The sequence below is a fragment of the Panthera onca genome, chromosome F2 (assembly GCF_046562875.1).
Source record: "Panthera onca isolate mPanOnc1 chromosome F2, mPanOnc1 haplotype 2, whole genome shotgun sequence".
In the NCBI taxonomy this organism is placed as follows: domain Eukaryota; kingdom Metazoa; phylum Chordata; class Mammalia; order Carnivora; family Felidae; genus Panthera; species Panthera onca.
In genome coordinates this window covers 17,295,936-17,312,344 of record NC_138356.1, presented here as the reverse complement: position 1 = coordinate 17,312,344, position 16,409 = coordinate 17,295,936, and the positions used below count along the sequence as shown (strand labels likewise).

The 16,409-nt window shown below is 41.3% G+C and overlaps 2 protein-coding genes across 4 annotated transcripts in view; one reads left to right on the top strand and one right to left on the bottom strand.

Moving 5' to 3' along the window:
* Positions 1-16,409, top strand: part of CRH (corticotropin releasing hormone) — a 304,411-nt gene that overhangs the window by 54,745 nt on the left and 233,257 nt on the right. For both annotated transcript variants that reach the window (XM_078441654.1, XM_078441652.1), the window contains exon 3: positions 9,779-9,827. The gene's annotated coding sequence lies outside the window, so the exon portion shown is untranslated. The remainder of the gene's footprint in view (positions 1-9,778; positions 9,828-16,409) is intronic.
* The window catches only part of ADHFE1 (alcohol dehydrogenase iron containing 1), a 32,637-nt gene that overhangs the window by 2,016 nt on the left and 14,212 nt on the right, over positions 1-16,409 (bottom strand). For both annotated transcript variants that reach the window (XM_060610640.2, XM_060610641.2), the window contains 5 exons: positions 14,176-14,328; positions 12,130-12,228; positions 10,266-10,344; positions 9,757-9,853; positions 7,002-7,159 (listed from right to left, as the gene is read on the bottom strand). In XM_060610640.2, coding sequence (XP_060466623.1) covers positions 7,002-7,159; positions 9,757-9,853; positions 10,266-10,344; positions 12,130-12,228; positions 14,176-14,328 — 586 coding nt within the window. The remainder of the gene's footprint in view (positions 1-7,001; positions 7,160-9,756; positions 9,854-10,265; positions 10,345-12,129; positions 12,229-14,175; positions 14,329-16,409) is intronic.

Here is a 16,409-nt window from a genome sequence, read left to right as displayed (position 1 = left end):
CTGAAACAGGCTCCAGGCTCTGAGCTGTCAGCACAGAGCCCGACACGGGGCTCGAACTCACGGACCGCGAGATCGTGACCTGAGCCGAAGTCAGCTGCTTAGCCGACTGAGCCACCCAGGTGCCCCGGACTTAAAGTATATTTAAAAAAGATTTCATTAGGACTTAACTCTCAGGCTACAGGCAACAAGTGACTCCTTTTTTTTTTTTTTTAATGTTTATTTATTTTTGAGACAGAGAGACAGAGCATAAGCAGGGGAGGGTCAGAGAGAGAGGGAGACACAGAATCGGAAGCAGGCTCCAGGCTCCGAGCCATCAGCCCAGAGTCCGACGTGTGGCTCGAACTCACAGACCGCGAGATCGTGACCTGAGCCGAAGTCGGACGCTCAACCACCCAGGTGCCCCAAGTGACTCCTTTTTAATATTAACTAAGGTTTTCTGCCTTCCCACATGAATTCATCGACTTGCTTAATTTCTCCAATGTTATTGAATGGAGTTAGCAAAGACAGCCAACACATCCTATTGCTGTATATACCCCCATCAGTGTCTTCTTAATCCCAATGGGACAAAGGATTAAAAGATACTATAATGACCACACTGTGTCCAAATTTCTGGGCCTAAATGAAATTAAGGTATAGGGATTGCGTGTCCAACTCCTGGTTTTGGCTCAGGTCATGATTCCAGGGTCATGGGATCAAACCCCATGCCAGGCTCTGCATTGAGGGTGGAGCCTGTTTGAGATTCTCTCTCCCTCTCCCCCTCTCCCCTGTGCTCTCTCTCAGTCTCTCTAAAATAAAAAATTAAAAAAAAATTAAGATGTATGCTATATTTTTAGTCCCATTCTCATGGGTCTCTCAGTTTATTTTCTTTTAAGCACCTATTTGGGAGCATAGCTGGTAGATGAGGCAGCTCTACGAGGGCAGAGCTGTGTTCAGTCTTCATGCCCAGTGCCTATGAGAGTGCGTGACACACGGCACATAGGTGCCCAACAGTTATCTGATGAGTTAATGACAGTGGTGGGAGGGGGGATATTGACATTTCAAATATTCACATATTCAAGACAGAACTCTAACTCCTGACTCCCATTTTCTTCATCTCAGAAGTGATACCCAGTCACTCAGGCAAAAGCCTAGGAGTCCTCTTGATTTTCTTTCCTTTCTCTACAGGTTCACTCCATCAGCAAATTTGTCCAGTCTCCCTCCAAAGTAAATCCCAAATCTGACCACCTCTCACCTCCTGTTCCACCACAACCCAAGTCTAAGTCATCCTCACTCTCCCCTCCACAAATCTGTTTCCACTTTTGCTCTACTCTCGCCCCCTACAGGTCATTCTCCACAGAGCAGCCAGGTGATATCTCCCCCACCCCCCCCACCCCAGTATAAATTGCTCCTATCATTGCTTGCTTCATGCTCTCTGATGACTTCCCACTGCAATTACAAGACTATGCCTCCAGTGCCACCCTGTTCAGGCCCTGATGCTCACCTCAGCTCTGACTCTTCTCCCATCAGTTCATCTCACTTAGCCCCACCATCCCCTCTCAGTCCCACAAAAATGCTCATCTTCGGGGCACCTGGGTGGCTTAGTCGGTTGGGCGTCTGACTTCGGCTCAGGTCATTATCCTGCAGTCCGTGAGTTCGAGCCCCATGTCGGGCTCTGTGCTGACAGCTCAGAGCCTGGAGCCTGTTTCAGATTCTGTGTCTCCCTCTCTCTCTGACCCTCCCCCGTTCACGCTCTGTCTCTCTCTGTCTCAAAAATAAATAAATGTTAAAAAAAAAATTAAAAAAAAATGCTCATCTTCATGCTGTCTTAGGGCCTTTCCCCTCTGCCTGGAGTGCTTCTCCCAGATCTCAACGTGGCTGCCTCCACCTCTAGTCAGAAACCTTCTGTGACCACCCTCGCTGGAGTTCCCTCTACACTGTCCCATGTGAAATCACTATCTCATTGCCCAGGTTTTCCTTCATATCATTAATCATTAACTGGAATGATTTCATTTATACCTTATTTATAGATTTGATTAGATGCCCATTGTCTGTCTTCTCTCACTAGAATGTTAGTTAGGTCTATGAGGTAGGGAAGAGACTTTATTTTTCTCCTTACCATATCCTGTTCAATGCATGTAAAAACAGGACCTCAGTAAGTAAAAGGAAGGTAAGGTAAAAGGAAGAATGAAAATAAGGATGTATTAAAAAAATTAACTCAGGGGTGCCTTGGTGGCTCAGTTGGTTAGATATCTGACTCATGATTTTGACTCAGGTCATGATCTCCCAGTTTGTGAAATTGAGCTCTGCACTGGGCTCCATGCTGATAGTGTGGAGCCTGCTTGGGATTCATATACAAACTCTCTCTCAAAATAAATAAATAAACATTAAAAAAAATTAACTCAAAATAGATCTAAATGTAAAGACTTACATGTAAGATGTAATACTAAAACTCTTAGAAGAAAATAGGGGAAAATTTCATGACATTAGATTTGGCAATATTTTCTTGGCTATGACACCAAAAACACAGGCAATAAAAAAAAATAGGTAAATTGGACTACATCCAAATTTGAAACTTTTATGCATCAAAAGACACTCTCAAGAGAGTTGAAAAGACAGAATGAGAGAAATATTTGCAGATTATACATCTGATAAGGGAGTAATATCTAGAATATATAAATAATTGCTACAACTCAACAGCAGAAAACCCTAAACAACCCAACTCAAAAATAGGCAAAAGACTTGAATAGATATTTCTTCAATGAAGATATGTAAATAGCCAATAAACACATGAAATCAGTCATTAGCAAAATGCAATTCAAAACCACAATGAGTTCCCACTTCCCATCCATCAGGGTGGGAAAAAACAAATGGTATAAAAGGGTGGGTATAAAAAAATGGAAAAAACAAATCTTGGTGAAGATGTGGAGAAATTGGAACTCTTGTGTATTGCTGACTTCACTTATTGTTGGTGGGAATGCGAAATGGTACAGCCTCTATGGAAAACAGTTTAGCAGTTCCTCAAAAAGTTAAACAGAGAAGGTGTACCCTATGATCTATAATTTTTTTCCTAGGTATATAGCCAAATAGATTGAAAGCAGGGACTAAAACATATTCATACAACCAATGTTCATAGTAGCACTATTCACAATAGCTTAAAGGCAGAAACAACCCAAGTGTCCATCTGAACATGAATGGAAAAGCAATTATGTGGTATATCCATGCAATGGAATATTACTCAGCCATAAAAAGGAGTGAAATTCTGACATTAAGGATTTATGCTAAGTGAAGTCATTATACAGACCCAAAAGAACAAATATTGTAGGATTCCACTTATGAAACGAGGTACCTGCAACAGGCAAATCCGTAGAGACAGAAAGTAGAATAGAGGTCATCAGAGGTTGGGGAAGGGGAGTTACTGTTTACCATTAAGCAATAGAGCAGAGCTTCTATTTTCTGGAAATGGATAGTAGTGATGGCTGCACCATACTAAATGTACTCATTGGGACTGAATTATGCACTTAAAAATGGTTAAATTAATACATTTTATGTTAGAGATATTTTACCATGATTAAAAAAAAAAAATTAAAGAAAGGAAGGAAAGGGGTGCCTAGGTGGCTCAGTTGGTTAGGCATCGGACATTGGCTCAGGTCATGATCTCATGGTCTGTGGGTTCGAGCCCTGCATCAGGCTCTGTGCTGACTGCTCAGAGCCTGGAGCCTGCTTCTGATTCTGTGTTTCCCTCTCTCTGTGCACCTCCCTTGCTCTCTCTCTCAAAAATAAATAAACATTAAAAAAGACAAAAGGAAGGATGGAAAGGCAGATGGGAGAAGGATGGGGGACAATATGATGAATGTGGGTGAAACCAAATAAGAGTTTATACTGCAGCAGATCTTCAGAGATTCTAAAGAATTTTGAGAATCCAGAGCAAGGCAGAGACCTGTTCATGGCGACCTACATACCTGTGAGCAGCAGGGTCAAGAATGGAAATTCAGCATTTGCTATGGCCGACAATTATTGCCACAGTATTCTGTTTATAACAGGAGAGAATCTTATCTCGTGATCTCAGAGTCCCTTAAGATAATCCTGTTCATCTTTGGTGAAATAGTTCAGGATTCTCAGAATTATTTCAGGCCAAGTGATCGGGGTTTCTCCTTCACATTTCTAAAGCTCCATGATTGGTTAAATGGGGGCAAGGATGTAATGTTTGTGATATATCCCCCCATGTATCATCTATGCCATAGAAAAGCCAAACTCTCAGAATTAAGATGTGTTCAGCGCTATTATTTATAGATGCATAAAACCAAAGGACAACTGATTAACATGGGCACTGAAATAAATCCTGACTACTACTTTTAGCACATTCATAAAACAACATTTCGACTGGCCTGTCTGCCAGGGCGTGGAAGTGCTCATTTTGGTAGACAGCTCTCCTCAGAAATGAAATGTTTGGATTTGAAATGTAAATGTTTTTTTCCAGAGGTTTCAGAAACCCCACTTGGAAGATTAATTTATTCTTGCCTGCTCCCCTTGCAGCCTGGGTATGGCGGTTGGAAGCCTCTGCACACAGGGCTGCTGTTTGCTGCCATCAGTATGGGATGTGGTGTTCGGTCAAGAATACTGGCCTGGTTGTTCCTTCCAGAGAAAACTGATCCCTCCTTGCTGAACATAAAAGAAGCTTTATCAAATGTCGACTACATAAATAATCTTTCTGGCAATATTCTTTGCAGCAACCAATATATCCCTCTCACTACCTTAAATCCTGTAGATACTAATAAGTGAAGATTAGCTTGTGCATGTGTAAAATTCTGAAGTTGCCATAGCATTCCTGTAAAATGTTCACTGCTGCCAAAAATACCAAACAAAAAACCCATAGTAGTTCTTCATCTGCAAAACAGACAAGCTGATTTCTAAGATGCCTTCTAAGTTCCGTGAATCTCTCCTGTCCTCTCCATATATAGAACACATTGACTCAATTACATGGACTCCAAAATGGAACTAGTGCTACTTTATTAACATTAACTATGTATGTTTCTCCCAATCATAGAAACATGATTTAAAAAAAAAAAAAGCAGGATACGTGTTGGGGCTGCTTTATGAATACAACTTGAGGAAATCCTGACCTCCTGCTTTTTGACTTGTATTCAAAGGATTCAATTTGTCTTGCATCTTTTGTGAAACTAAGAAATTAGCTTTGTCTAATTAAGGTTTTGCTATCTGTGATTTCCCAGTATGACATGTACACTGAGGCATTTAATATGATACCTAATTAACTTGCTATTTTAGTGGATGGTCTCAAATGTTAGTTTGAATTGCTATCTGGAACAGTTTCTGAAAGTAAAAGACTGAGCACAGTAGAATTTAAACAGTAAACACTTGCCAATGTGTGCTGATGGCAAGAAGATGCATTGCCACTAGCAATCAAATGGCCAAGAATATCACACAGTTTCATCTGAAAATCATGGATACCGTCCCTGGAGGTTGACAAACACACATTCCTGAACAAACAGAATTCTTCAGAAATCACCTCCTCCCCCAGTCTTGAAGAATGGACACTATCACTGGAACCATGCTATAAGAGCCAAGCACCATGTCAAGACTGTGGTGACCACTTGGTCTCTGGTATCCCTGGACAGGCTTTCATGGCTTCTTGTCATTAGTTGACTCCTATTAGGTGTAAGGAAACTTCTCAAAAAATTACTACCATTCAGCCATTAAGCTCACCTGCCCAGAAGACTTACGAGGAGAGAGGGCTGCAGGTTTACAAACATTTGACATGTTTACTAGCCTGTGCTAGGTGCAGTAGAGGATGAAGTTGCAAAACACGTCCTTGCGCTCCTGGAACTTACAGTCTAGTAAGTTTGGATAAAATAACTGTGATGGTCATATTCTTTGGCTATTTAGTCCCTTGGACTTGTTGGTTAGAGCTAAGTGTTTCTGAGTTAGCCTAGGAGCTCAGTTACACTTTGAGATGTTTCTTTTTCTCATTCATTTGTATTTTTAGATACAACTGAGGCTACTGGATTTGAGTGTAAATGAAGGAAACTGCTGGCCCATGGGCCATGTTTGGTTTGTACAGTGGGTAATACAGGGAATGCAATACAAACATCCAGATTGCTGATACATATATACTTTTAATTGGATGCTCTATGAACACTGGGACCTGAATTTCTGCTTGGAGATAATAAATTGTAGCTGAAAAGATGCTCACCCAATGAGATGGATTATGAGCTTTCCAGTTCACGAAAGTCCCCGCCACTCCCTACTGCTTTAAATTACTTTGTTCATTGCAATTACCTACCTACCTCCTGAGGACATGTGAGTCCGTTAACCCAATCCATACAAATATCATCTTACGTGAGTGGTGAGATCTTCAACATTCTAAGCAGTTGCCAAGTGGCGAAGAAGCTAGTGTGAGGCCTTTGTTTAACCAGAGGGGTGAGGGAAAAGCACTGCTACTTGTGGTAAGCGGGAATCTGTGTAGCAACATTCAGATAAATAAGACCCAAAGTGACACAGATGTGTATACAGATGTTATGTATATAAAATGTACACTCTCCCAGATATGTTAAAAAGTGATTTTGTAATGGTATCAATTTAAAGGCCATGCCTATTTTTCACAAAATAGTAGGGATTTTAACTGTTTATAATATAAAACAATATTAGTGGCCCTTTTGGAATGGCTTCACATAGTTTTATAGAGGACTCTTAAAAGAGCAGAAATGGTAAAAAGGGAAATTCTGCTACACTTCAAGACAAATGTGGATGGTTTTGCCTTGATTTTTTATATAAGATCCTTTCAGTTACATCATAACAGCTCCAAAAAGCCACAGGTTTATGGAGGAATATATAGGTAAGGGAGGCTGGCCCCTCCCATAGGGGAAGAGAAGAGCTGTTCTCTGGTATACAGGAGACCTGGGTTTTCCTCTCCCCTAAGACCCCCCCCCCCCCCAACCAAGTGGACCATGTTTTTCCAGCAGCTTTGTGCTTCTCCGAAAGGCATGAGGACACACTGCATCTCTTACCTGGGGCAGGGTTCCTTTCACTAATGCAGGGATATCAGCCTTGGAGTAACCAATGGCAGCTAGGCCATCATCAACATCCAGATCGAATAAGAATTTCCGGAGCGTGTCTGCCAAAATAGGCCCAGCGTCTGGGATCCTGGCAGTGCGGGTGTCAGCTCCTAGAAGACACAAAGTGCTGACTGTAGAGAGAGAGGGTGTCATTCAGTCACACGATAGCTGAATACATAACCTACTGCTGGCTCCCTACCACCGAGGACAAGGGCACTGCTGTGCCTCCACATGGAGGCCAGCCCAGCATCAACCCTGCAGAACACAGATGGGCCAGGCCAGCCTGCAGGACCCCAATATCCTTTGCAGGGAAGTCGTCTGGGGTGTGCTAACCTGGCTCTCACATTTCCAATGGGCTCCTTGCCCCTAGTGTTGTGGGAAGAAGAGGAACCGAGCCAAGAGAAGAGGCATAGGGAGGAGACCAAAAAAGAAGGCTGGTGTTTGGATGAGGAGGCAGGAGCATTCGTAGGAGCAAACACAGGTTATGTAACTATCAAGGCTTGGAATTTGCTGACATCTAGAGGTATATGTGTTCAACGTCTTTTTTCCCAGCAACATCTTAGGCAAAGAAGACAAACCCTTTGCAAACACCTTGTGAGGCAAGGATATATTGAAGTGCAAAAGCTCCAACACTGACTGCCCAAAAGGAAGAAAATGACAAAAATGGACTATGTGTGGCCAGGGGAGGAAATACTTCCTCTCTATTTCTATGAAACTTTTTATTTTAAGGGCCAGGGCAGGTTACTCTAAATATTACAGGACTAGTCAGGCAGAACCAAGAACAAGACTCTGAGAAAACAGTGTTTAGTATGTAGATAATAATGATGTCGGTGAAGAGGGGAGAAGGTTGCCAAGGGTTGGAAATTTGTAAGGAAAAAATGTAGACACGATTCATAGTTAATACATGAAATCATAGAGACATCAGTCTGGACGAGCCAGGGGTTCTGCCCTCAGGCAGGGGTAGCAGTGAGAGGTCCAGACCCTTAGCACTCCAGCCACCCTCCATTCTAGCTGAACACATTTACTGCCAGGAAGTGAAGCACTCTCCAAACAGAGGTAGCATTATTTATTATCCGAAATGCCTCATGTTGAGTCTAAGTCCACTTTTTCTGTCTTGTTCACCAGGAGACTAGAATGTACAGTTTACCTCCATGCTGAAGCACACTATTAGTTTTAACCTTTTTCTTCAATGGGAGCAAGAACTGTTTTAGTAATCCGGAAAAAAGTATAAATAGACCCAGATAGAAGGCTAGCTGGGAGAGCAGCTGGATGGAAGGTAAACTTTGCCTGACAAGACCAGTCTGTATTACACAGTGGCAGCTGAAATATGGATTAGGTGGAAAGGTGACACACGATACAAAGTTTATGAGGTTTTTATGTTCCTGCGATTGCTGCCATAAAACACAGCATCAAAGCGTCTGGGTTTTCCTGTGAAGTGTTTTAGAAAAAGAGGGTGGGAAAGAGAATAAATCGGTATAAAGCTAAGAGAATCTAAGATTACACAAGGAATTAAAATAGTTGATGGCTAAGTATGGAATAACATTAAACAAAACTTCCTATGCAAGGAGGAAGAATTGGTAGGTTCTTCCACCCTGAGCTTTGTCTACCAGAAGAATTGCTTTTCACAGTAGTGTTGTTGGTTGCCTGGAATTTTATTTACCTTTAGGTTTTCTAAGACTTTCCCATTTCCCAGACGTGTAGCTGACTACTTGGGCTCCCTCCTACTTACACTGCATATTTACAAGGCATCTAGGCATCTGAGTCCCCAAAATAGCTGAAAAATAAACCCCAGTCCGAAAGGGAAAAGAAACAAGATCATTGGGAAGGTCGACGCCATATTTCCAGCAGCGCATGCTGGGAAATCAAGCCCCTGCACAGCTTCTCTAGCCTGGCTTCTCTCATTAGCATTCCCAGCACAACACCTGGAACTCTGTGAAAGCACAAACGTCAGAGTGTGAAAGAGAAGTGGAGGGAGCAGCACACGTGGAAGGAATCTGTGGTCATGCCTACCTTTTTGGAAATAACCTCTCCAACGGCTGGAGCTAGAAGAGCATAATGAAGTTTTCTTTTTAGCTTTTCCCTTCCTACCCTAAACACAAGTAGGGGAATAAAATGCTTGGAAAGTTAATCAAATACTCAAAGTCTACTTGAAAGAGTTCTCATCTTAGAAAAATACCAAAAATTTTTACTTAACACTAAAGCTATCCTGAATATAATTTTATTTCTTATAAGATTCAAAAAGCACTGCGGGTGTCTTATTATAGACATTATTTATTCGACAGAGCAGCAAAACAGATTCTTCTTTTGGGATCTTTTTATAAAGTTTCTAGTTGTTTAGATTCTTTATAATTGGGAATGTGCTGTTACGTCCAATTTAGATTCATTTTATTACCTACTAAACATAGCAAAAGCCAGTTGTAACATTAACAGTATATAAAGAGTCACTTTTCTTGGGGATGAAAACAATAGAAATATTATTACTCCAAATTTAACATAAGCAATATTTGGTTCCATTTCATTGTTAATAGAAGCAAAATTACAGAATTTTAGTGCTAGACAGACTTCAGGTAGGTTACTCACATTTTATTATTAAGCTATTTCAGAGCAACTTTCTAGGTATTATTATCCTTTCTGGATTATCTTCAGAAGCAACCCTATGATATGCTCCACATATGTGGGTCACAGATTTATGTGTCATGGTTCATACCCAATATTTCTGCCGTTTCCAGGTGCCGTTCAGGAGACATCTGTGCTGTGAAAGTGAACACTGCTGGGGAGGTGAGTACCACAGAAAGGCCATGAGGCTGAAGAGAAACAAACTGTGGTGACCAGTGAGGCAACGTTGGTTTTCAACATGCATTTTCTAGATATTAAATTACTTTACCCTATACTCCAAACAATCAAGTATTGACAAATATATTTAACAAATACATTTATGGCAACTGCGAGGAATATGAAATTAAAAAAATTTTAACATTTATTCATTTTTTGAGAGACAGAGAGAGACAGTACGAGCCAGGGAAGGACAGAGAGAGAGGGAAACAAAGAATCCAAAGCAGGCTCCAGGCTCTGAGCCTGTCAGCACAGAGCCCAGCGCAAGGCTGGAACTCACGAACAGTGAGATCATGACCTGAGCTGAAGTTGGGACGCTTAACCAACTGAGCCACCCTGGCGCTCCAGGAATATGAAATTTAATTAAAGAGTTTATGTTTTTACCACCAGTGGGTGATCCACATTATAATCTTTTGCTTTGTATGTCTTCACTAAGCCTGAAATTGGGTAGGACATTCCATGGCTAGAAAAGAAAGAAAGTCCTTATGCTGACACATCGATACCAGAAATTCAGGTTAACAAAACAAAGATACTTTTATGGGAGAGCCTTCACAGTCTGTTGACCATATAGTTATCTCACAAAGTTATACATTGTGTTTTCTTTGATACAACAATACATGATTATGCATTGGACATTTTGTGTATTCATTAACAAAACCTCTGAAATGTTCAAATTCAAATGCTCATGGAATTGTATGCCACTAAAAAGTGTTCATGCAGAAGTTGATCCCCAAACACATTGATTAACTTGATGATCTTGAAGAATTTACTTTGAAGTTTCTTTAATAAGCTTCAGGGCATGTGTTTTCTATTTTGCTCTGCACTGCCTTGGCAGCGTGTTCCTGCCCAAGCTCATGATGTGGGTGGGAGTTTTAGGAGCCAAGATGTGCTGCATTAGATATGCAAGCTTGACCTGCCAGTCATCTGTCCCATCAATAATTGATATATCCTTTCAAATGTTATATACTAACATAGTTGGATCATAAATGATTTTTGCAGTTTGAAAGGTTATCAAGAAAAGGCACCATGGTTTTCATTTGTGGGTTTTTTTAAATTTGTTTTAATGAAAAAAGAAAAAACAAAACCTCTTTATATCCTCTTGAATTCTTAGCGAACAAATAGGACAGTATTATAGTTTGCTAGATGACCCAGAATATATATATTGTGAGAAGTTAATGTATTTATAATTAAAATATTGAAAGTGAAATGCTTTATAATAGTAAAATGGTCTGTAAGTCTTTTTGTGTGGGTTATTAGACGACTTTGGGGTTATTCACCAAAAGATTTACATTTCATAGAAAGATAAAGTATTTTGGTGAACTGTATGCGTACTTATCAAAAAAGGTATCCCTTGCCTATTAGTCTTCATGAGACAGATCAGAAGCTGTTGGTTCTCTGAATTGCTGGGCACTTAGGAATGTACTTTACCTTTCTCAGGCTTCACAGTATTTGGAAAAATATTGTGTAGTGTCTTTTCCTGAAGTGAAAGAGTTCATGTATTTTCCAAAAGTAACTTTTTAATGATACCGAATGACTTTCCTCGATTTATTTTAACAGTTGTATATATTCCTTGTAAAAATTAGAATGATCCATAATCCTATTTCTTCAAGATAACCATTATAAAGTACATCTTCTGGTCTTTTTATGCATATCTTTAATTTATGATTGTATGTGCATACAGTTTTAAACATTGCTTTTGTTACTTAATATTCTTTTTAAAAAATGTGTATTTATTTATTTTGAGAGGGAGGGACAGAGAGAGAGGGAGAGAGAGAATTCCAAGTGGCCTCTGTGGGGGAGGGATCTATGTCATGAACCATGAGATCATGACCTGAGCCAAAATCAAGAGTCAGACACTTAACCTACTGAGCCATCCAGGTGTCCCTGAATTATACATTTTAAGTGGGTGAATTTTATAGTGTGTAAATTGTATTTCCATAAGGCTGTTACCAAAAAAAAAAAAATTTAGGGGCTACCTGGCTGGCTCAGTCAGTAGAGCATGTGACTCTTGATCTCAGGGTCATGAGTTTGAGCCTCACATTGGTGGTAAAATATACTTAAAAAGAAAAACTTAAAAAAAATCTATGACTCAACAAATCACATTTGAATTAACAAAACATTCCAGTACCTAAAGTTAAATTTCTTCTTTCTATGGCATATTTAGATCTTACACCTGTCCCAAATTATAAACATTTTAAAAATAAAAGCAATAGCTTAGGTGAATAAATATAGTCTCAGATTTGCTCACCACAGATGAACACCAGCATTTCCAAAGCCAATGCCAGCAAAAGCACTTGCCAAGTGCATATTAGACCTTGCTTCAAGATCATCAGGATTTCTGACAGCCCTGTGGATGATATAAATATCTACATCAACATTGGCATTTCCTACAAAGAAAGGGCAGCCTTAGGGAAAGATCTGGGGAAAAAAGAAATGCTACTCAGTAGGAAGAAAAATTAGGGAACTTATTCAAACGACATCTTGTCTTCTAAATGAAAACTGAAGGGAAACATATTTTCTCATCAATGGTTTTGGGCAAAGGCATAATAAATACTCTGTCAGGCTGCTCCTGTGATAAAAGTGCCAGGGGAAGAAAGCACTGACCCTTGGGCTGTGAGCTGCTCTAGAAAAGTGCCCTGAGACTCATTCTTCTTCTTCATTTGTCAATGACCTTGACTGCAGCTGTGAATGGACTTCAAGTAAACATATACTCAGAATGCATAGGGTTCAGACCGCTTCTCAGAGTCCCTGCTGCCTCAGGCTACCTGCAGGCTAATTACAGCCTGCCCAGCCATCTTTTTTTTTTTGTGACACTACCCCAAATAGAACCCTCTGGAGGCCTCTTAGTATCTGTGGAAACTACACATGTTATTTTAATATTTATCATTACAGAAGTGGGATGTTATTGTAGGACGAGGCTTTGCTCGCTCTAGATGTCCCCAGTGCCACTTTGGAAAAGCAAATTCTCAAAGGCCCCTTGCAGATGGAGCTCAACCGTCTCATACACACTTGCTTAGAAACCCTGCCCCAGGGAGGAAGCTGAAAATTGCCAAATGAACCCTCTGTCGCTTGCTTTTTCTGATTTTTCCTGGAGTAAGGTTTTCTGTTATATAGAGTGCTATAGTCTTTTATCTCCTTTCATTTGGAATGGTGAGGCTTCTGTGGCTCCTTTCCAAACTGGGGTTAGTTTCTTATTCCTTGAATAACAAGATGAAATAGCAGATGATGGGGCTTTAGCTTGTCCTCTGTCCATTTTACCCCCTTACCTTCCAGCATGCTCTGCCAAGCCTTCTGTCCCTGTCGCACACACTGGCTGACCATTATCTGGATCTGCATCTACCCAGTGAAATGCTGCCATGCTCTCTGATGGTCTCCTGAAATGGTTCTATGTCCCTTCCCCCTGCTGTACTACAAAATACAGTTTGAGCTCCCTGTCTAGTACAGCTTCTAACCAGGGGCCACAGGAAGCACCATGTTCACATCTAGGTCCAAACTGCTGTGTTCTTTCCCTCCGTTATGTATAAGTACAGAAGTGAGTCTGATTTTGCATAGTTCCTAATGTTTCAGGGATCAGCTTTCATCTCTAAGTATATCTTTGCTTTCTTAGGAGCCAATCATGGATACATCATTCATAAATCTTTCAAAATCTTTTAGGAAGCTTTTTATATCTCCTGGGACAGACAACTCTACACATGTATTTCTTAAACTCAGTTCATATGAGTTTGCTTAATGGGTTGACTCAGTGTACCTTTGGACAGGGCCTGCATGGGCACAGCCAAGATCTGCCTCTCTGAGTCTCATTACTGCTCTTGGTGTAACCAACTCTTAAAGGACATCTCCCTTCACCTTAGCTTTGGTTTTGAGGCTTTGATGAATAATCCTTCTATATGCATCCTTCATAAATCAGGGGCTCATATTTTGTCCCCTTGCCTTTGCCTTTTCAGACTGAAGGATCCAGGTTTCATCCATCCTCATGTGTCTCCCTCCCCGACTTTTGCATCCTTCCGGAGCTTGCTGGTCTCTGGTGCTTCTCTATGTCCACTGAACTGATCTTTTCATGAACAGACTTGCTCAGGATATTTCAGGATCTGGCATGCTACATTTTATGTGAGGGTGGAATGTGGTTTTTCTGTTCTGTTTTTTTCCTTTTTTTCTAAGATTTTATTTTTAACTAATCTCTGCACCCAATATGGGGTTCAGACTTATAACCCTGAGATCAAAAGTCACATGCTCTACTGACTGACCCAACCAGGCACCCTTTCTGTTTTGTTTCCATCTCCTCTGGGCCACATACCTCTTCAGATACTTAGCGACGATCCGTAGTGCATGGACAGCCCAAATGTCACTGACTGGGTTGCTGCCCTGGTATGCTGGCCGGGTGATGGGATTTGAAGGGCAGGGGCTCCGCATGTGGTAGGGAAGGGCAGTGTAGGACTCCAGGGCATGGCTAACAAGAAATATTGAAAACACACAGATTGAAAGTATCTTCTTCACTTTTCCCCTCCATTCAGGTTACAAACTCTCTTGTTCAGTACTGACTCCGCTACAGATGTGCTATGTAGTAGTGATAATCACAATGCATTCCACCAGACTCTGGTCTACAATGGTCATTACTTATTATAGAAGTTGACACAGTGAAGTTTACATTAATAGCACTATAGTGTTTTTTGACCAGTGTGTATTACTGGATTACGTATGACTCTTTTCTGGTGCAAATAAATCTTCATGATGTTGAATTTTTAAATATTTGAGTAATGAGGAAAAGAACTGACTCTAAAAAATGATTTCTTTTTAAAATATATTTACCATTTTATCTCTTGTATTTGATCAAATACCATATTACTCAAGGAGGGTCATAGTTACACAAGCCTCCTATTAAGAGTATGCTGCAGTGGTGAGAACACAGACCCTGGGGTCAGCTGTAAATCTTTCTCTCCACTTTCTTGGCAGGCAATATAATACAGTGAGAAAAGCAGACCATGGACTTGGGTAGTCCTGGGTGTGAATCCTAACTCCGCCACCTCCTGCTTGTGTGAATTTTATTTGAGAGATATTAACTGAATACCTATGATGTGACAGTCACTGTGCCAAGGGGCAGGGATGGAGAAGTGAGTAAGATGGTCCTGTCTTCATCAAGCTCACAGTGCAGTGAAGGAGATGGGTATGTGAAATGGAGGTGTCTCAGAAAGAATGTTTAGGCCACCCAATGGGGAAGAGTAAAGAATGGAGTGGTCAGTTGTACTTCAGGAAAGGAATGGGGAAGGTCACCAAAGGTTCCATCAAGGCAAGAATGCTCCAGTGGAATTGGAAGATAAATTCTCCAAGTAGATAAACAGCTGAGCACTGGGGACATTCCAGGGCCAAATGTGGCCTTCAGGCAGTAGAAGTGGAAAGCCACTAAAAGACCTGTCAGGTAGAGGTGTGTGTATGTGTGTGTGCATGCATGTAGATGTGTGATAGTTATATTGCATTCTGAAAACTTGCTAAGGCCAGTATGGAGAACAGATAGAAGGACTAGAGGGTGGAAGCAGGGAGACTGATGAGGAGACTACTGCAACTGTCCAAGCAAGAGCTGGACAGATCTGAACCATGGCGGAAGTAATGAGGCTCGAGAGGAGGGAGCAGACAGGAGAGAGATTCAAGCGGAATAAGTGGTAGGAAATACCAGCTGTGTGTGGGCATGAGAAAGAAGTTAAGGGACTGCTGCTAAGTTAAGGGACTTGGGAGGAGAGGCTGTGAGGGTGGGGGTGGGGGGTTTAGATAGTTATCAGATTTCATCAAATTTAAGATGTCATCCATTATAAGATACACAATTAAAAAAAATAGTACCACTGAGGAAGAAAACCATACTGTCATGCCACAGATTTTAAGATGTGTTCTGAGTTTAGGTATGTTAGAATGTGAAAAAAAAATGTGCATGTGCAAGTGGATGAAATAGGCAGCTCGGGACATGCTGAACGTGAAGTGTCTGTGCGTCTCTGTGAAGCCGCTGGAAGGAACACTGCTCAGGGATCCATCAGCACATTGCAGCTGAGGTCAAGAGAGCTTGCAGTACGGCTCTGGGAAGTTACTAAACATCTCAAAGCCAGGTTTCTTTTTCGTATGGCACAGAGCTATGGTGAAGTGGTGGTGTGTAAAGTGCTGACACGGTGAGCACAGTCCAGCTTGGGAAACATTAGCTCCCTTTCCTGCCCTCTTCCACAGTGTGGCAGACCTGGGCATTTCCTGCTTCGTGTAGCCCTAGAGGCAGGCGTCGTGGGTCTGAGATGCTGCATGCCAGCTCCAACTGCTCCTTTCACTCTGTCCCTGTGGCTGCAGCTGTGGCTGGAATGGTCAGTCCTGAACAGCAGCTTTGTGGCGCACCCAGGAGCTCACCTAGTCACCAACCTTTATAGGTTCCATGTTTTCAACTAGGGAAGGGAATAATGAGAACCAAAGCTGGGATGGTTGTGGAACACTAACCAATGAATGCTTAGCAAGTGCTTTTGGCAAGAAAGCACTGTCCATACTGTCCATACTGTCCATACA